The following is a 21,071-nucleotide window of genomic DNA, read 5'->3' on the forward strand; positions in this document are numbered from 1 at the left end:
TTAGAAGGAAAAAAGAAAAGACTGAGAATAATGTTTAGGACAATGATTCTTAAACTTTAGTAATCCCCTGAGGAGCTTGTTAAAGATGCAAATTCTTGGTACTTATCCCTCCCACCCCACCTCCGCCCCAGAATTCTCAATCAATAGTTGTAATGTGGAGTCTCAGGAAACTACATTTTCCAGAAGTATTTTAGGTGACATTGATGCAGATGGTTCAAGTGACTTATGACCAGCACACGGTTTCCAGTCCTGAGCTACTAAACTAGATAGAGATACGAATAATTGATTATGTTTTAATATATTACCAGGAAAATTATAAATATGTGATAAGTGGAAAAATAAAATGTTAAGATATTAAAAAGAAAATATTTGGCCTGGCAAATAGCTGATGTCATGTAAGGTGGGTGGAAAGATGTATAGGACAGAAAAATGAAAAAACTACTTAATAAACAGGAATATAAAATCAAATTTATAAAGCAACAGGAAAATATTTAGAAATTCAGTAAACCATTTAGAAGCTAAGGACCATGTTCATAATAACATTAATATCTTCAAAATTTGTGTCAAACCAACTATTACTCTTTACTACCAGAAATAGAGTCATCAGTATCTTTAAATCTAATCAGATTAGAGGTGAAGTGGGGGCACCACGGTGCAGAGACCCGAACGCTAGCTAAGAGGATGCCAGTGGCTGTGGGGACCTACTGACAGTCCCAGCCAAGGTGCTTCAACCGCATGAAGATGGGCTTTATGATGAGCTGTGCAGTGGGCATGGCAGCTTGCATGCTCTTCAGTACCTTTTCCTGTCTCAGGATTGAAATGTGAGATTGGGAGCCGATGGGTGGCATCAGAAAAAACATGATGTAGAGTGGGCACCATTAGCGTATTCATGGCCATTAGGATGGACATCCAATACTAATCAGGGCCATGGTTTTTTACTATATCTACCCTTTCCCACCAGTCCCAGACATGCACTATAATAAAACAAGTCTGAGTAAAATAATGAAAATAAAATAAATCTAATCAGACTAGAGAGTCAATTCCAGAAATCCCAGATTTGATTCAGAAAATTCATCCTTAAAATTTTGTTGCTCTAGAACCACTCTCAATACCAAAATCTGTAATAGTCAGGCTTTTCCAGAGAAACAGAATAGGGTGTGTGTGTGTGTGTGTGTGTGTGTGTGTGTGTGTAGAGAAAGAGAGAGATTGATTGATTTACTATTAGGAATTGGCTCATATGATTATGGAGGGAAGAATCCCCAGGTCTACAATCAGCAAGAGCCCCAGGAGAGCCGATGCTGTCATTCCAGTCTGAGTCTAAAGGCCTCAGAACCAGAAGAGCAAATGGTGGTATAGTTTTGGTCCTAATGCTGGCAGGCTCAAGATCCAGAAAGAGCTGACGTTTCAACTCTAGTCCAAAGGCAGGAAAAATGATTCTCGACTGAAGGCAGTCAGGAAGTAACCCTCTAACTCCCAAGATGGTCAGCCTTTCCGTTCTGTTCAGGTATTCACCTGAGCCCCACTCAAAATTGTTTGGATGAGAGGAGCTGGAAGTCATGGACATAGAGCAGATGTGAGCCAGGGTGCCTATGCACACGCGAGCACACTCCTGGCCGGCCCAGGCCCACTGTGGTAGGGGCTAGAGGAGGTGCAGCATTGGCCACACTCTTCTAGCAAGGCGGCCCTGGTGGTGTGATTGAAGGCATGCCCTGATGTGGGCTCGAGGCCACCATTCCTGGTCCTCCACTGTGACTGTGTATGCGACCCCGCAGAGGCAGGTTGGCCTTACCTCTCATGGACGACTAGAGAAGATAGGCATCTGACTTTGACTCCGATGATGTACCCCTTGCCCTCCTTCTTCTTGGCACTGCCCCAACCCCACATTGTTCCAGGGACCAGTTCCTCCCTTACTTCCCAAGTTCCTGGCTGAAATTCATGAATACACAGTATGCTAACAGAGGATCCTATTACCACTGGCCTTTCTCCCTCAGTCTATGACATGATATGTCAACTCAAGTTTGAAGTCAGAGAAAATTGTGATACCAATAGCATTGTAACTCAGAGGGATGAAGTATGCTGGAAGACAATCACAGACTCTGGGATTTATATAGGATCAGGCCAGGGTCTGCATTACAGGGAAAGCCTGAGGCTGCTGGGCCCTGTGTGTAAAGCTGGTCCACTCACATTTGTTATCTCTGACCAAGGGGCAGTTTGAAATTCAATATACACCATGGCTGTAATGGAAAGCTTTTGCAGAATTATTTCTTGAAATATTTGATGCTTTGGAAAGTCTTCAATCTCCTGCTATTTCTCTTAGCTTAATGAAACTGACAGCATGTTGAGAACAGGCTTTGGGTGATATATTTTTTCCGAATGGCAAGGAATGCCCCTTTCTTTTATTTACTTTTTTGAGAGAGAGAGAGCATGCCATGGGGGAGGGGGCATAGTAGCAGCAGAGGAGAAGGGAGAGAATTCCAAGCAGCAGACTCCCCGCTGAGTGAGGAGCCCCATTCAGGGCTCTATTCCAGGACCCTGAGATCAGACCTGAGCCAAAATCACGTCAGATGCTCAAGTGACTGAGCCACTCAGGTACTCCAGGGATGCCCCTTTCTTCTTTTAAGAGATCTGTTTGCATCTAAGCAGCTTGCTCGGGTCTTCGGGCAGTCCGTGGTGGAAAAGTCTTCATTGGATCTCTATGTGGACTCAACCTACATAACATCTTATGGCATGGGTTTGCATCCCATCAAGAAATCCCTTCGAACTACTGTTCAGTGATGATACTGTTGACAGTGGGATTGGGTCAGCTGAAGAGTTACTTGCAACAAACTAAATTTCCATTGGCATACCGACCTTTCATAGCTCTTACAAACCTTTTGGCTATTTTGCCTGACGTTACTTCTGAGGTACTTTCAATGTTAAAAGAAGTGATGAAGAAATACACTCTTATATTTAAAATCATGTTGCCATACTGAGAAGTTGCATTAATCAAGCCAAGTCACACAGGTTTGCCGATGGTGCATGCTGTTATTGACACAGCTAGAGATGGGACTTAGGAGAGTTTTTGCCATTAACAAATGTCCACAAGACTTCTGATTGCTGAGTCAACAGCTCTTTATACCACCTGTGAGGAAATATTGGCAAAACACTTGAATGATGGTAAAAATCAATCAAATTCCTCTTTTCCTTGGAGAGCCTGCAATGGAATTTATTTGGGATTTCCTGAACCATTGAGGAGGGTCCCCATAGAAGAGATCATTTAAGCCATGGGAAAATCAACTTACCCAAATTTCCAAAAGAAGCAATAAATCAGTTGCTTGCATTTTCCATTGTACTTTTACTCAGATTCATTGACGAAGATCTATTAACAATGTTTAAGGAAAAAGCAGTGATAAAACAATTGGTTCGTTTTGCAGAAGACTACAGTGGTCTCTTCCATCCAGTTTCTTAGCTTAAAAAACATGCTGAGGGACGCCTGGGTGGCTCAGCAGTTTAGCGCCTGCCTTCGGTCCAGGGTGTGATCCTGGAGTCCCAGGATCTGGTCCCGCGTCGGACTCCCTGCATGGAGCCTGCTTTTCCTTCTGCCTATGACTCTGCCTCTCTCTGTCTTCTGTGTCTCTCATGAATAAATAAATAAAATCTTTGAAAAAAAAAACATGCTTATCTGTGAGAAGGCATCATTAGAGTTTGGCCCCTCCTGCCTTTGCCTGAAGAAGCTGAGGAAGCAACCAAATTAGAAAGTAATTCTGAAACAAATGCCTGTGGCTCTTTAATTACAAATATCATGTATGAGCTGTATCACCATATGAGAATCATTGTGTTGTTAGTGACCTGGACAGTCTTCCCACTGAGAAGTGGCCCCAGGTGATCTGCCAATTCTGTGGCACCCCCGTCCCAACTTTGTTCTGTCTCAGAACCATTCTCCAAGTTTTCACTGGGCTTCAAAACATCAGCACACACTGCACCCACATGTGCAGCCAGCTTGCTGCCTCTGTGGAGCTGAGATACCAGCAGTGGGTAGAAAGGGGGTTGTGCTCCAGGCAAAGGAAGTAGTAATAAGCTTCTGTCTCCTGTGCTTTACCCAATTTTATTGCTGATTGCACTGGAATTGGTCCACATTCATGTAGTTCATGGAAAAAATACTAATGGGTATCAATTCTTAAAGCTCTTACATTACAGGGAGAACATGATAGCTTACACCAGCCAGCAGAAGAACAAGTGGAACAAAACTATCAATCTTACATGTACAGCCCTGTTTAAAATCTGACTTTTACTGAGAAGAAACAAATGTGAATATATTTAGTCAAGAAATCCACAAGTATGGGATGTCTGGGTGGCTCAGTGGTTGAGAGTCTGCCTTTGGCTCAGGGAGTGATCCCAGGGTCCTGGGATGGATTTCCGTATCAGGCTCCTCTCAGGGAGCCTGCTTCTCCCTCTGCCTGTGTCTCTCATGAATAAATAAATAAAATCTCAAAAAAAAAAAAAAAAAGGAATCCACAAATAAGGGAGTCTTATGAAAATACTTAATAAGTCAAGATGCTTTTGGCTACATCCAAAACCAAAGCCCAAATAGGCTTTGCCAACAAGGAAATTAAAAGTCCAAAGGCTGGGTGGATTCCAAGGTCTGACTGATGAGAGATGAAGTTCCATCTCTTTGTTGCCTTCTCATGTGCTGTTCCTGAGTTTGTATGAACCTCAGGGTGGGTTCCCTCCTGGAATCAACTGGCCACAGAAGTTTGATCCCTCCATTATTATAGTGTCCATAGGAGGGGAAACTTTTCACCCAGATGTCACCCAAAAAACTCTTGAAAACTGTCACTGTGGTCAAGACCCTGCCTCCTGTACTCACTAGCCAAGCTGGGTAGGCATCCACTCCTGAGCCACCACTGGGGCACAGAGAGAGAGCTTGGGCCAATCTGGCCTCATCCCTGGAGCTGAGAATAAGGTTGGGTGATCTAGATCCCATAGGATAGAGTTGAGAAGAAGCAGCTCCTGGAAGGTATGGTGGGTCGACAGGTGCCAGGCAGCAAGACTGCTGGTCAGTGGGTAGTCAGGAAAGCAGGAGACCGGACATGTGTCTGGGTATGGAGGGTTACGTACAGGAGCAGGGAGAACTGGGGGAGTAAGGGTCAGGGGTACAGCTGCCCCAGTCCAGCTCGGAGAGCCAAAGTCTGAGATTCTCAAGAGCTCACTGGTCCCCTGGAATTGTCTGGAACATCTGGAAAGCCTCTGCTGTCTCAGGTGGCAGCAACAAAGCCAACAGCTCTCAGGATCCCCTTTGAGGCTGTCCTGGACCCCAGGTCTATCTATGCACTAGGCCTCACACAGTGAATCATGGCCTCTTCTCTACCTTCCAAACCTCCCTGGCAGGTTTTAGCCCACAGCCCTCCAAGGAAGGGCATTCATCATGTGTATTTCTGGCTTCTCTGCTGTCAGAGAACAGTACCAAGGAAACCATAAAGGAAAGGGATGGCGCTGTGGGATGACAGATATTCTAGCACGTTCCATCCACTCCTTTGCCAACTCAATAACTACCACCCCCTTTTAAACTAAACTCCTTGGTAAAAACAGAGAACACTGAGCTTCTTTCCCTGTAATGCAGCCTTCTCTCATCCAAGTGTAGACCCCAAATTCCATATGTCATGTTTCTGCTCCTGGGACATGTTCTTTTACAGTGTCTCCACTGGACTCTAATTTAAATGATTTATAGGATTAACTACTCTTAACCCTCCTTATGTTGGAGCTGTAATGGAACAGAGGAAATAAAAATTGATATTTACCAAGCAATCTGCTTTACTCTGTCTACCAGTTCAAATACAAATCTCATTCAGAAACCCTTACAGATAAACTCAAAATACTGCCTGACAAAATGTCCAGTACTCTGTAGTCCAGTCAGATTGACATACAAAATTAACCACTGCATATACTAACTAGCTCTTAACCCTAACAAGTAATACATGTATCTTATTTCTATGAGAAATTCTGATCGACTGACATAGATTCAGTATTTTACAGACTAATGTTATCTCAACATTACTTTTGATTTATCATATATCTTTCAAGTATAAGTAAGATTTTTCTCATTCTCTATAATAAATCATTATGGACTGTCATTTAATATGAAGATCATCATCTGAGGGATATTTCAAGGTACTTCAAATATGGAAAAAATATTTTTAAGTTTTTTCATACGTGTATATATTTTGAGTGATCATCTAAAAAGATATTTTACAAATTAGCTTAATAAAATAGAGCAAAAATCATAGTCTGTTTCACTTGATTTGTGAAAGATTTGTTTTCCTTAAAGAAATGAAATCTTAGTTGGATAAGTAAAATAAATTTTTTATAAAGTGACCTCAGATGCCTAGTGTTTCACTTCATGTTGTGACATCATAGTCAATGTTATTATCCATGGAGACAATTATTGAAATGTTTTCATGTTTTGCTCTTTAATTTGATTATATTAAAGCTAAATGATTGGTTTTGAAATTGTTTCTTGATTTCCTCCTTTGTCTACATCATGAATATCATACTAGCTGTTCCTGCTTCCATCAGAAATGAAGTAATAGGGCAGCCCGGGTGGCTCAGAGGTTTAGCACCGCCTTCAGCCCAGGGCCTGATCCTGGAGACCCAGGATCGAGTCCCACATCAGGCTCCCTGTATGGAGCCTGCTTCTCCCTCAGCCTGTATCTCTGCCTCTCTCTCTCTCTCTCTCTCTCTCTCTCTCTCTCCCTCTCATGAATAAATAAAATCTTAAAAAAAAATGAAGTAACAAAAATATAAATGCTATGGTATGCTTTTGTTACCTAAAATTGCTTAAAGAGCTATTTGTAGGTGCCTGTAAAATCCAATCATGATAAATATATAAAGGATACATCAAGGGGTGCCTGGGTGGCTCAGTTAGTTGAGCATCAGACTCTTGGTTTCCACTCAGGTCACTGACTCACAGTTGTGAGATCAAGCCCTAAATCATCTCTGCACTCAGCAGGTTATCTGTCTCTTCCTTTGCCCCTCCCCCTGCTCACACATGTGTGAGCTCTCTCACTCTCAAATAAATAAATACTTTTTAAAAAAGGACTCAAAATTAATACACTTAAAAGAGAAGAATACCTTTAAGCTCAGCAGATATTCACAAACAGCATAACAAATGCCAATACCTTCTTCTGTACTGGTACCTCTGCCAAGTTCATCAATTAATATGAGTGATTTGTTATTAGCATTATGTAGAATATATGCTATCTGAAAAATATAATTTTAATATTATTCATTGTAACTAAACAGCTGTCACTACCATTTTTAGAAATGAGGAAAAATCTAGTCATACTCTTTATTGGTTCATCCGAAACATTTTTTATAAAGATATCCAGCTGAGTAGAAACTAACACATTGCTTTTCTTCTAAAAAATCTCATGACTAATAATTTCAACAGAACAGCTGATATGTATATAAACAGACACACACATATGTGTATGAGACAACACAGAGTAAATGACCATTATCTAAAATATGCATATTTTAGATACAGTGAAATAAAACTAAGTATGTATTAAATGCTTAAGTAAAGCACAAAAATGGTTATTTTCTTCTCCACAGATGACTGATCAATTGTCATAAAATACTCAAAACTATTTCTCAAGTTGCTATTGAGATTGCTATCTAAACAAATAAATTTAAATCCATGCTCAACAAAAAACAAGAATTGACAGAAATGCTCCTTCTCCACTGAAGAGTATTACCCTCTCTCTCAAAAAATATAATTAAACCCACATTACGTACTGACACAATAGTATTTCACAGCCATTTTACCTTTCTATAGGACTAAGCTTTTTGAGAGCTATGACCATTTAAAAATACACCTTGAGGATCTAGTATTTTGCTATATTGTCCCACAGATAATACAAACTAAATAATTATGTAAGAGTCATATACAGTGGCACAAATAATAACTATTCTTTCCCTATCTACAAAAAGTTATCCAGCTCTACAGTGATCCATTAATTCCCACCTACTGAAGATAGCCCAACAGCTATAATGAATACCTTTAGCCCTTCAAGTCTATTTGATATTTGCTCAGATCAGAAAAACAGTTATGGAAAGTGAAAATTCTAAAGGAGTGCACAAGAAGGATGATTTTTAAAAGCATTCTAACACAGTAATCTTTCATTTTAAAATCAAACCTAAAAGGAACAATAAGATACGATGCAAGATGGTCCTGAACAGGTCATTGTTTTCTGAAAGACTTTTCTATATTCCATACAAGAACATGAAAGCATGGTTTTTTGTTCAACAGCACTAGCTTTTTCTTTAAAACCATATTTTTCGAAGAAATCTTCCATTTCCACATAAGACAGAAATTAGAAGCTGTCTTTGACTGCCCTCTGGCTCTTGCAGAGGAATATAAGCACAGCTGCATCTTTTAGTATAAGGATACTATCTTACATAATAATTGACTATTAGTGGAAGAATTTAACATATGTTTAACATGAGGAAAGTCTGGGTACCTCTTTCATTTCCTTCATGAATGTTGATGAATTTGTTTCAATATCATCATCGGTACTGATTCTTGTAAAAATCTGTTCAGCAATTCTAAAGGAAGAATATTCTGCTGGAACATATGATCCTGTAAAATATAAGGTCAATGTAAATTGAAATGCTTTTATAAAATATAAGTACTAATATTTTGTACTTTTCACTAACTCAGATTATTTATTAGCCTAGCTAAGGATTACATAGTAGAAAGATCACTGGATATAGTTAGACGACATGGCCCAGGTTCTGTCATTTATCGTACATCCTGGGGCAGCAAGTAGACTCTCCCAGTCTCATCTTTCTCACATATAAATGGAAATACTTGCCTTTACTATTAGACAAAGCTATATTCAAAATAGGAAAATTCGAAGGAAATGTTTATGAATCTCAAGTTGATAAAACTGTTACAGAATGATGTATTAGGAAATATCTGTTATTAGACATGTACAGAAATATCCAGAATCAGAACGAAAACAGAACATAATTTTTTTTAAAAAGGTGAGTCTTCATCCATGAGACTTTTTCTACCTGAGAAGTTATCATGTTAACCAATCGAAAATATTCACCTTTTTTTTTTAAGATTTTATTTATTTATTCATGAGACACACAGATACAGAGGGAGGCAGAGACACAGGCAGAGAGAGGAAGAAGCAGGCTCCACGCAGGGAGCCCGACGTGGGACTCGATCCCGGGTCCCCAGGATCACCCCTGGGCCAAAGGCAGGCACTAAACCGCTGGGCTACCAGGGCTGCCCAATATTCACCTTTTGAAAGCAAATCAACCTGATTAATACACTTACCTCTATATAGATTGGGACATAAGAGGCATTCTAAAATCCTAAGAGGATAAAAATATCAAGCATATACAACAAAATGGTGAAATAATGGGAGTGAAGAAGCAAAACCCTGATTATTCCAGGATTTAAAACCAAAATAAGGATGAAGAACAGGATCAGTCTCTAAGGGAAAAAGGAATAGCAAGAAAAGAAAGCAAAAGCTAGGATAATACTAATAAAAATAAAAGTAACAATAATAACAATAGTAATTATAATGATGGCACCTCCAAAAGCAGATCTCTCAAATACAGCTTTCTCACAGGATTTCCAGAAAGATAAAATGGGAAAATAAACGTTAAAGTACCAAGGAGAGGATATAGCATATATAGTACATGTTTGTACCTTCTCCTTAGTTCATTTATATTTACCTCCACCAAAAAGGCTCTCAACATTTTTAAATATAAATTATTATAGAAGCCCCCCCCACCACTGATATTCTGGTCGGCTCCTTCTCTAACAATACATCGCCAGAAGAATCTGTGTGAAAGGCAAATCCAATCACGCCATTCTCTTATTTAAATTTCAAGATAGCTCCCTACAGATTTCTGGATAAAGTTTAATCTCTTCAGTGAAGTACCTAAGACCCTTCATGATCTGGCTCCTGCGCATGTCTCTGGCTTTATATCCTATCACTCCTCACAGCCACTGTTCGCTCTACAAAGAAATAAAGACTTCTGTGCTTTAGAACACATTCTTACCTCTACCTAGAAACGATCCTTCTTTCTCATACCCTTCCCTACGTCCACAGTATTTTATTTACATTATCTTACTTAATCTTTACAGTAATTCTTAGAATTAGGTACTATTACAATTTTCATTTACAGGAAAACTAAGGAAGCTAGGTAACTTGCCTAAGATCACAGAGCTAGTAACTAGACAAGATAGGTCTAGTTTCAAAGCCTATATTCTTAATTTCCATGCCTCTCAAATTCTGTTTATTTAAGGTCAGATTATATGAGATATTGTATATACTTTTAGGTATTTTAGAGATTTAAAATGAGTGACAAGAGAATTAGAATAATTTTCTTCTAATATTTCAGGGGCTATTATTAAAAGACATTAAGTTATTCTGTGATGCAGAGAAGATAAGAATTAGGACTAATGAGTAAAAATTATAAGAAGTCAGATTTCAAATCAGTGTAATGAATGCTCTAACAATTAGAGATGTTCAACAATTGCATAGCCCCCCCCCTTTTTTTTAAAAGACAGGGCTCCTCTTAACTATTCTAATAGAAATAAGATTACCATCACATATGAATTAGATAGTATTATTTAGAAAAGCAAGGAAATTAACTATGTCCTTTTTTTCTTTTGGTCCTTTTCATTCCAATGCAACTATATACCCAATAAAATATTTACTCTTCACCAATTCACCTCTGATTTTCTTTCCCAGTAGTAAGGGTAAATCTGCACTGTATCACCAATATTATTTTTTTTAATATTTTATTTATTTATTAGAGAGAGAGAGAGAGAGAGAGAGAGAGAGAGAGGCAGAGAGACACAGGCAGAGGGAGAAGCAGGCTCCATGCAGGGAGCCTGACATGGGACTCAATCCCACATCTCCAGGATCAGGCCCTAGGCTGAAGGCGGCCCTAATCCGCTAAACCGCCGGGGCTGCCCTGTATCACCAATATTATTATTGCTGTATTCCCCTTACAATTTGTTACATTAGGCCAGGGTTTCTCAACCACCGCACTACTAACATCTTGGGATGGATAATCTTTCTTACGTGTGTTGGGGGGAGGGAGGAATGTCTTGTGCATTTTAGGATGTTCAGCAACACTTCCGGACTCTACATTCCCCTTAGTTGTGACAACCAAAAATGTCTCAGACTTTGCCAAATTTGGGGGGCAAGAGTGGAGTGGGGGTGGGACCAAACTCATCCCTGGTTAAGAATCACGGTTTTAGGGCAAATCATCTCATTTCCGATTCATAGAGTTCTCAAGGTACCCCAGTTTTCAGAGCTAAACTGTGCCTCTTTTTTTTTTTTTTTTTTTTATGATAGTCACAGAGAGAGGAGAGAGAGGCAGAGACATAGGCAGAGGGAGAAGCAGGCTCCATGCACCGGGAGCCTGATGTGGGATTCGATCCCGGGTCTCCAGGATCGCGCCCTGGGCCAAAGGCAGGCGCCAAACCGCTGCGCCACCCAGGGATCCCCTAAACTGTGCCTCTATACCAAGAAATAAATGACAATGTTGAGCCAATGACAACTTTATATGTGTGAGTATGCACACATAATGTGTTACTGTATCAAGTGCTGTGCCCGAGTTACTGGTAGCCCTTCAATTTAGTAAAAGATGTTTCTTTCCCCAATGTTAAAATTGGGGGAATTAATAACATGGGTTATTAAAAGCAGCAGCTTATCCTACTTACTTCACTTCTCATAAGAAAGTTTGGTTTTGAATCAGAAATAATGATATGATTCAGTTTAGTAATAATTGATACAACAGTAATAGTTATAGTAAGGTAGTTTTTGTTTCTGTTACATCTTACAAAAATTTTAGTACAATGCAATCCAAATTGGATGTTGCTTAATCAATAGCAAACATTAAAAGTTATGGTCTACAGAACAGACCCTATTATACTTTTAGGTAAGAAAACCTACTCCAAACTGTTTTGGTGTTACTTAGGCACCGGAATCTAAAATATTAGGCATAACACATTTCAAATGGGGAGAAGAATTGCTAAGTATAAAGTAAAGCCATAACTTACCAATCTGGGCCATAATCTGACAAAGAGCAATCTGTTTTAAATATGTGGATTTCCCACTCATATTAGGTCCAGTTATGATCAAAAAATTACTTCCTTCTGTTATATAGGTATTGTTGGCAATAGGTTTTTCAACAGATATTTTTTCAAGAATGGGATGCCATCCCTGCTTGATTGCTAAAGTATCAGTAAATTCTGGCCGAACTAAAAAAAGAAAAAAGGTTTTGTAAGATTAATATATTTATGTTTAACAGTCTGTGTGGTATATATGTGGGATTTTATTAGGGTCAATTTGGGACAATAACATTATTTTATCCTAAATCCCTCTAGATTATAACTAATGCATTCTATTTTTTTCTTAAAGATTTTATATATTCATGAGAAATACAGAGACGTAAGTCAAGGGAGTAGCAGGCTCCCCGTGAGAAGCCTGATGCAGGACTCAATCCCAGGACTCCGGGATCACGACCTGAGCCAAAGACAGATGCTCAACCACTAAGCCACCAAGGAGTCCCTGTAACTAATGCATTCTAATCACCATCACAACTTTTTTTTTAATTATTTATTTATTCATGGGAGACAGAGAGAGAGAGAGGCATAAACACAGGCAGAGGGAGAAGCAGGCTCCACACAGGGAGCCTGACATGGGACTCGATCCCGGGACTCCAGGATCACGCCCTGGGCGGAAGGCAGCCACTCAACCACTGAACCACCCAGGCATCCCACCACCACAACTTTTATTCACTTCCAGGGAACACTATGGATTTAGTTCTTTGTCATTGTCCTGGGCTCCAAAACAGCAACATTTTCAGGTTTGTATAGATTAAAAAGAGTCAACTAACCACTGATATACTTTTTTTTTAAAAAAAAAAAAAAAAGGGAGAGTGCAAGATGGGGGGAAGGAGGAGAGGAGGAGAGAGAATATCAAGTAGACTCCCCACTGAGTGCTGAGCCCAACACAGGGCTCAATCTCATAATCCTGAGATCATGACCTGAGCCAAAATCAAGAGTTGGATGCTTAACAACTGAGCTATTCAGGTGCCCTGATAATACTTTGAAAATAATGCTTAATTGCCAAAACTACAAAATTGGACATTTACTCAATCCCACCTTAAGCATTATTTCAAATTTGGCATAATTAGCTTTTCAAGTGAGGTATGGATATTGAGTAAAACCAAATATGTCCAGACCCTTACAGAAATTTTGTTAAAAGGGATACCCAGATGACAGACAAAACAGATGCAAAATATTTTGTTAATTTAAAACACAAATAATGATTAGGTCTCTATGAATTCCTTCCAAGGTAAAGGGAGGAAGATGGCGTAGGGACAAGTAAACACTAAAATCCTACACGCCTTTAGAGGAAACACAGGTAACTCAAAAGCATTCATTATAAAAAAGAGGTTCGTTAGAAAAAAAAATTTTCAATTACTTTAAAAGTATTTTTAAACACCCAAAGACATTATTTATAGGTTTGAAGTTTCAGGATAATCCCTCACAAATTAAGATGAAGCAACATCAAATACCTTAACAGTCAAGAAAACTATTAAAATAGTTGATCCTTAAGGTAAGGTTTTGACCCCGAAGGAGACCTAAAAGACTAGAAACTTTTGGCTTATAAGATACCAATTGAAAAAGTTAACATTTCCATAAGAAATATAAAAATATTTTTAAAAATCTTTGTAAGATCATTATTTCCCATTGACACTGTATTTGAGAAATGCTACTGGAGATTTTAACTAGAAATTTCAATGTTATTAATGACATTAAGCCCACAATTATTCAACCTTAATTATCACATACTAATTTCATAAATTTGCATATAGGAGTATGGTTATTACTGATAAGTTGGATAAGAAATTTCAAGGGGTTAACTTGAAATATTCATTTAATATTAGAATATTACTTAACATTTGTATTCAAGGGTTACAAAAGACTTGGGATACAAAATTATATGATACAATCCCTTACCTTGAGATACTCACATCTCAGAACATTAGAAAAATGTTCATTTTGGAGATTCATTTCTCTCATCTATTAGTTACAGTGCTTCCAATGAGTCTTCAGATTTGAACTTTATCTATTTGGATCATTGTCATTTCCACCAAGAAGGCAGTTTTTCATTCTTTCCTATTTGGGGAACCTTTAAAGTTTCTTGCAGTATTTTCTTTCTCATTTGTTAATTTCTCAGTAAACAATTTTCTGACTTTTAAAATAAATTTTAAGGGTAATTTTACTTTTTCTATTCTATATCTTGGTCTAAGACCATAAGCAAGAGACCATATTTAAGGTAAAAAAAAATAAAAAAAGCAAAACATTCAGAATTGTTATGTAAAATTGCTTGAATAGAATATAAATTTCAGTATGCAACATATTTATTCCAAAGAAAGTAACTTACCATAGTCAGAAAGAGTGCAGGCATGAGCAAATGACAGTAGCATATCCAGCATCGACACAGTGTCAGATAGTTTATATAAGCAATGAATATGTTCATAAATCTCACTAAGCAGTTTGCACACAATCCTGAAAGCATATGTTTGGAAGTCAGGTAATGCTTTAAAGACTGACATACAATGTAATTGGAAAGCAATATCAAATTCATTGCCTAAGGCAAAGTAGCATTCACAGTTCCGTTGCACACTACAGATAAAGTCTATTGCTCTTCTGCCTCATTTTAGAGATGAGGAAATTGAAGTTCCTTGAGTTCACAGCACTTGTAGCCAGAATGCACCTTCTGGTATTTTAACACTACATTTTTGAAGTGACTGCTGTTATTAAATACTAAAAGAAATTAATTTTCATTAATAAAATTATTTTTATAAGTCAAACAAGATCTCCCTATACTTCAAACAGCTTCCAAATGCTAATAATTTTGCGTTTTTTGCAAATGTTAAATTCAATGGAAAAGTTACTATTTTGTTTCTCTCTCACACACACACACGCATCCTAACAACAGAATTATTTAGGCTTTTATGTGGCAGTTATTATACTGTGACATAATATAAAAGGTTTTCCTTGCAGCCCATGGCTGGCTCAGTTGATAGAACATGTGACTCTTGGTCTTAGAGTTCTGAGTTCAAGCTCCATACTGGGTGTAGAGATTACTTAAAAATAAAATCTTAAAGGGTGCTTAGGTGGCTCAGCTGGTTAAGTATCTAAGACTCTTGATCTCAACTAAGGTCTTGGTCTTTCCCTTACTAGTAGAAATACATTCCCCAAACCTACTATATCTCATAATCTCTGTGGTTCATGCCCTGAAATTGTTTTGAAAGTTAAAAATTTATCTTTATAATCTCAGCTCATCAATTATGAATGATCTTTTTTTGCCCCTGCCCATGTATGAAATATGAAATATTTCATATTTCCCGATGTACGGCTACTGTTCCATGAACAGCAAAAGACTGGCAATGGATACACACACACACACACACACACACACACCCCTACATACATATGCCATGAGAAGTTGAGTGCTTACATATCATAAGAAAAGAATAAACTGAATCAAGCCCAAGATAAGCCCATGATGTGCCAAATTCAACATCATGGTGGAATGCATACTACAGAACTATCACATAAATGATGTGTTTTTGTTTTGTTTTGTTTTTGCGATTAGATTTGCCCTGAATCTTCTGTGAGGCTGAGTGATCACAATCACAGTGAGATTTTTAAAGTTTTAATTGCTCTTCCAGGAAATGTTCTTTACTTGCTAACATTCATAATTTTACAATTTTCTGCAGTCAGACAAAAAGCCAATTAATGAAATTTATTTCAGTGCCTCAAACTGAACCACTGTAATATTCAAAAACTTCAAATGTGCTTACATATAAGTCATGTGATAGATTTCTCTCAAAGATTCTTGACATCTTTCATTCATTTTAATTAAGTCTGCTGATGTAAAGGTGTAAGAATTTTTCACTTTGGATATCTGCTGGGAAATTAACAAACAAATGTCAAGATGTATGTACATTCCTATAAAATAAAACGTAGAGATTTTAAACAATATAAGTATTTAGGTTAATTACTTTAATTTTTGAGATAAATGATCACAAATAAAATCTCTAATAATGTCTGCAAAAAAGAAAAGATCACGCCTAAAGTTAAAGCACTTAACTTAACCTACTGTATTCCACAACTATTTGAAGAGGTCTTAAAATAGCTCTGCAGAAATGTCAGACAATACATCTTATTACCAAGTACTATGCATGACAGGTATCAGTAATTTTCGCTCCACCTCTGACCTATCTTAGCCCTTGCCCCATATCTGAACCTCACTCAATTTCTAATCCCATTACTGTGTCTCAACCCATTCTTTACTTCATCCATCGCCCATTACCTGGTAATACAGTGTGTATTTAAAAACTCTAAAAGTTAAATGGTTTGTTTTGTCGAAAAGTACTCCTTGAGAGCAGAGAAAGCAAAATCAGAGTAGGTTAGACTTTCCCAAACTAGTATATCATGGAGACATTTTGTTAATATGTATTTCAGGAAAAATATTTCCCTGGTCCAAGGGTTTAGCAATATTGGATTTTAAAATGTTAGCAGATTTATTTCATGATTTTTAAACCTTTAATAGGCAAGTGTGCATTGAGAACCACTTACAACAGGAGACGGTACAGTATTTTCCAAATTCCTTTAATCAAAAATATCTTTTGAACTTTTTTTTTTTTCATTTCCCTTTTTTTACACATACCAAGGTTCCAGAACTGTGGAATGCAATGTTTGATGTTTCAAAAAAAAAAAAAAAAAAAAAAGTTCTACCTCACCCTTAGATTAGTGTAACTGTTAGGTGGTTTGACAGGAGTAGGAGAAGCAATACACAGAACATTCAGAAATTTGGATGTAAAATTCAAGGAATGTCTGAAATATGCAAAATGTAATTCTGCAAAATCAGAAATAATAATTTCCAAACCAAAATTTCAAAATGAACCTTAATAAATTCTGAAGGAAGTTGATTATTTGGTAGGGCTGTACAATCTATAGTCATCTGGATGAAAAATCCTCGAGCAGAGCTAAAACTTGTCCTCAAAGGAAGATTATATTTTTCTGCAAGCTGTGATATCATTCCTAGTGACCAGAAACAAGAAAAACAAAAAGAATTTTAATGAGAAAATTACTCTGTTTTTTAAAAAATCACTTTTTTTTTTTACTTTATATATAAACAGGAAGGTCTTGTTAGTATTTTAAACTGTAAAGACTTTTATTTTTTTATTCTTTTTTTGAAGAATTTATTCATTCATTTGAGAGAGTGAGCATGAAAGAGAGATAGCTCGAGCAGGAGTAGAGGGAGAAGCAGACTCCCCACCGAGCAGGGAGCCTAACATGGGACATGATCCCAGGACTCTGAGATCATGACCTGGGCTGAAGGCAGACACTTAACCAACTGAGCCACCCAGGTGCCCCAAACTGTAAAGAATTTTAATGTCTAACGTATATAGTGGTCAAGTATTCTTTTAAGAAAAAGATTGGTAGTACAAAGTCAGTCATTTTGACAGGTAGTTTGAAAGTAAAAAAACTATAAAAATTAAAATAAAAAACTAAACTAAGACTATTTTATACTCTCTGTATTAGAATATTAGATTTTTTCATTTGTTATTCATTCAAGTTTTTTGAAAAGAGAATCATATGAATTATTATAATCATTTAGTTCAAAGAAATTCTCTCTATATAACATTATTGCAAAACAAAAAATTCCAAAAAGAAAATGGTGATTCAACAAATACCTAAAAAATCTAAATCTTCCTATCAACTCCAAACTTATCAGAGTTCTAAATTTCTATTTTTAACTTGATGACCAAAAATGCTTTGAACATTACTTGTTCAAATTAACATCTTTATTCCTCAAAATAGTTCCTCCAACAATTTTCCTGCTTCTTTCAGCAATACACCACTCTCAGGCTAGAAATTTCAATTAGCACCAATTTCCCTTTACCGTGGCCATAACTATTCAATTATTAGCTCACCATCTCTTCCTTCAACCTCTGTGTTTCTCTCTTCTCATGTACAGGGCTATCACTGAAATGCTTTGTTAACTTCTAATAGTTTAAAATGGTTTCCCTGTCTTCATTGCTCCACTCAGATTCATTCAACCTACCTTGATCAATTTCACTCCACAGAGCAAAAATATCTCTGTGCTTCTTCATTCACTTAGGGAAAAAACCCAAACTCCCAGCCTCCAAAGACTAAATTCTGGTGACTAGTCTCATTTCTGATCTTACTTCTTAGAATAGGGAATGCCCTATTCCATCCTTCTAACCAGTTTCCTTCCTATGCCTTGAGGTTCAGTTTGTACCATTGCCAACAGGTAAAATTCCTTTCTTGGCTATCCAATCTACTAGAAACATTTCCATCCTCTATGCTTCCACACCCAATCACTCTCTGACCTCTCTAACATATTTTTCATCATATATCTTATGCCCATGTGATATTTCATCGGCTATGTGATTGATATATGCACCTATCTATACATATAAACTCACACAAACATACGTGCACGTGCATGTGTGTTTCTTTCTTGTCTATCTTCCCTACCATAACATAAGCTCCAGGACGACAGGCATTTTGTCTTGTTCACTATATATTCCCTAGTACCTGAAACATTGTCTAAATTTACAAGAAACTCCATAAATTTGTTAAATGAATTACTGTACTTGCTCAAATGCTACACCTCTGTCTCTGAAACCACTTAATGATGATAGTCTGCATTTTTCAACTAATTTATACACAATGTTATATGAAGGTAAACAAATATCTCCTGGTCTTCAGGTAGCTATAGGTTTGAAGAAACTCTATATTTAAGTTTGGAGAAAAGAACAGACATATTATGATAGAGATACTTATTTTTAAAATAATATTTTAATATATTTTAAATGACAATATGTGTTACCTTATCTGTTTTGGTAATAAAAATTTAATTAAAACAAGCATGACTAGTTATCACCAGCAGAAAAGCACAATATGTTCTAAAAAGGTTTGATTTCTAAAATTAAAAAAAAAAAACAGAAAAATAGGCTGAAGTAATTAAATCACCTGCTATGTCATCTACAATCTCTGTATATGTTCTTCTAGCTATGTCAAGAAATTCATTGATGTTGGATCTCACTGCATAGCACTTCTGAGTCCTCATGTTTAGGCATCCTTTCATGTATCTTGTGTCATCATTAATTACTGTTTTAATCTTTTCAAGTATGATTCCAAACCTAAAAAAGAACATTATAGGCAATAAAGCAAGCAATCATTTTAATTCACAATCTGAGTCACAGTTAATGATATATTTTCTTGGAATAATATAATTTTAAATATAACAACATATTTTCTTGAAATCTACTGAATATTATTTTGAAAATGAATACTTCAGTTATATATATCTTACGTAAGTTAGAACCATGACTATGTCAATTTTAAAATATTTTGCCTAAAGTAACATGAAGCCACCAAGAACAATTCTATAAACTGCTAATAAGAAGATATCCCAAATTATACCCTCTGACTCTGTGTCTATGAGTATAAAATAAATTCCTAAAGAACTATTATAAAAATTCTGGCTTCATGTTCATTGACTCAATCAACATTTACTTATACCATGTATGATCACTATTGTAAGTGTTCAGATTCTAAGAAAAATTAAATGTATGGTCCTTGCCTCAGGTGGGGCCAAACAGACTAAACACATATTGTAAGACAGTGTAACAGAAACTTCACAATAATCCGTAATTAAGTGCAGTGATCATGCAAATCAAAATCTGGTAACATCTATTTTCCTAACCTTCTGTTTTATTCTGTTCTGTATTTTATTTGTAATTCTATTTTTATTAACCTCAATTTGTGGCTCACAAAAGATGTGAATCCTGAATCAATAAAATAACAGTTCTTAAGTATCACAAGTCTTTTTGGTCAAAAAGGTGCTATTGCTAAAAATGATATTAAAATTAAACCGTATTTAGATCTCTTATTCAATATTTCTACCTACTATTTTTTTGTTACATTAGGCCTTTTATGATTTACAAAAGAGAAATATGTACTTTTATACTTGCCCATCTTTCCATGGGGAATGGCTAAAAAAAGAAATATTAAAGTTGCATATTTCAATTTTTAATACTATTCTAATTAGTATTATTTGTGCCTAATAACACAAATACTCAATGTGCTGTTACCCTATTTATGGGTATTTATAAGATGTAATGTATAATTAGGACTTTGATGAATAGTTTAAAGGTTGTTAACCAGAGTTCAAGTAATTGTTCTATTGATTACAGTTAAGAGTCCTTAAAATCATTTATGATCAGGAAGAAAGGAATAATTAGCACGGATATTTTATTAACAGTTGAGGGACAAAGACCTTTTATCTTCCAAGGAACCACAGTAAGCTCTTAATAAAGGTGTGTTGTAGTTCTTCAGAGCAATCTGTGAAAAAATACAGTTAAAAATAATAAATTATATTACTACTTAAACACGGCATTTTACATTTGTCTAATACTTTACAGTTTACCAAGGGTTTTCTTGCTTCATCTTCTCATTTGTGTACTCATAAAAGATATTTTAGGTATGTAGGTAGGACAAATGGTACCTTTCCCATTTTCCAGATAAAGAGCTAATAAAGGGCTCTTCTATCCATTGCTTTACTATTATGGCTTTTTCTTATTTCTCAACTAATTCTTAGCATTCAACTACTTATTAGAGGTAGGTATTTAAATAGCTATTGTTGTACATTTAGAGTACTCTACATGTAATTCCAAAACTTGGGTTTTAAATATACATGAAACTAAAAAAAGTACTTTGCATATTTACAAATAGACCAATTTCTTTCTCCATTCTTACATGGTAAAAGTAGAGGTTTAATTTTGCTTAATGGGAACTACGAGTGGTTACTATTTAAATAAATAGAAACATGAGGAAAACACATTTAACCTTTTTAAAATTAAAAAAAAAATTTTCATTTAAGTCAATTAGCATTCAGTGTATTATTAGTTTCAGAGGTAGGGTTTAGTGATTCATCAGTTGC

General features: G+C 36.5%; 1 protein-coding gene and 2 pseudogenes across 1 annotated transcript in view; 2 read left to right on the forward strand and 1 right to left on the reverse strand.

The window, feature by feature from the left end:
* Positions 1 to 21,071, reverse strand: part of MSH4 (mutS homolog 4) — an 80,028-nt gene that overhangs the window by 10,037 nt on the left and 48,920 nt on the right. Inside the window, exons 11-18 of the mRNA XM_041748584.1 lie at positions 20,409 to 20,473; positions 19,100 to 19,269; positions 17,001 to 17,137; positions 15,895 to 15,998; positions 14,469 to 14,593; positions 12,074 to 12,274; positions 8,499 to 8,617; positions 7,108 to 7,236 (exon numbers count right to left, since the gene is read on the reverse strand). Of these exons, the coding sequence (XP_041604518.1) occupies positions 7,108 to 7,236; positions 8,499 to 8,617; positions 12,074 to 12,274; positions 14,469 to 14,593; positions 15,895 to 15,998; positions 17,001 to 17,137; positions 19,100 to 19,269; positions 20,409 to 20,473 (1,050 nt within the window). The remainder of the gene's footprint in view (positions 1 to 7,107; positions 7,237 to 8,498; positions 8,618 to 12,073; positions 12,275 to 14,468; positions 14,594 to 15,894; positions 15,999 to 17,000; positions 17,138 to 19,099; positions 19,270 to 20,408; positions 20,474 to 21,071) is intronic.
* On the forward strand, positions 682 to 919 carry LOC121486394 (annotated as a pseudogene).
* On the forward strand, positions 1,967 to 5,483 carry LOC121486396 (annotated as a pseudogene).

Source organism: Vulpes lagopus, chromosome 3 (genome assembly GCF_018345385.1).
Source record: "Vulpes lagopus strain Blue_001 chromosome 3, ASM1834538v1, whole genome shotgun sequence".
Taxonomy (NCBI): domain Eukaryota; kingdom Metazoa; phylum Chordata; class Mammalia; order Carnivora; family Canidae; genus Vulpes; species Vulpes lagopus.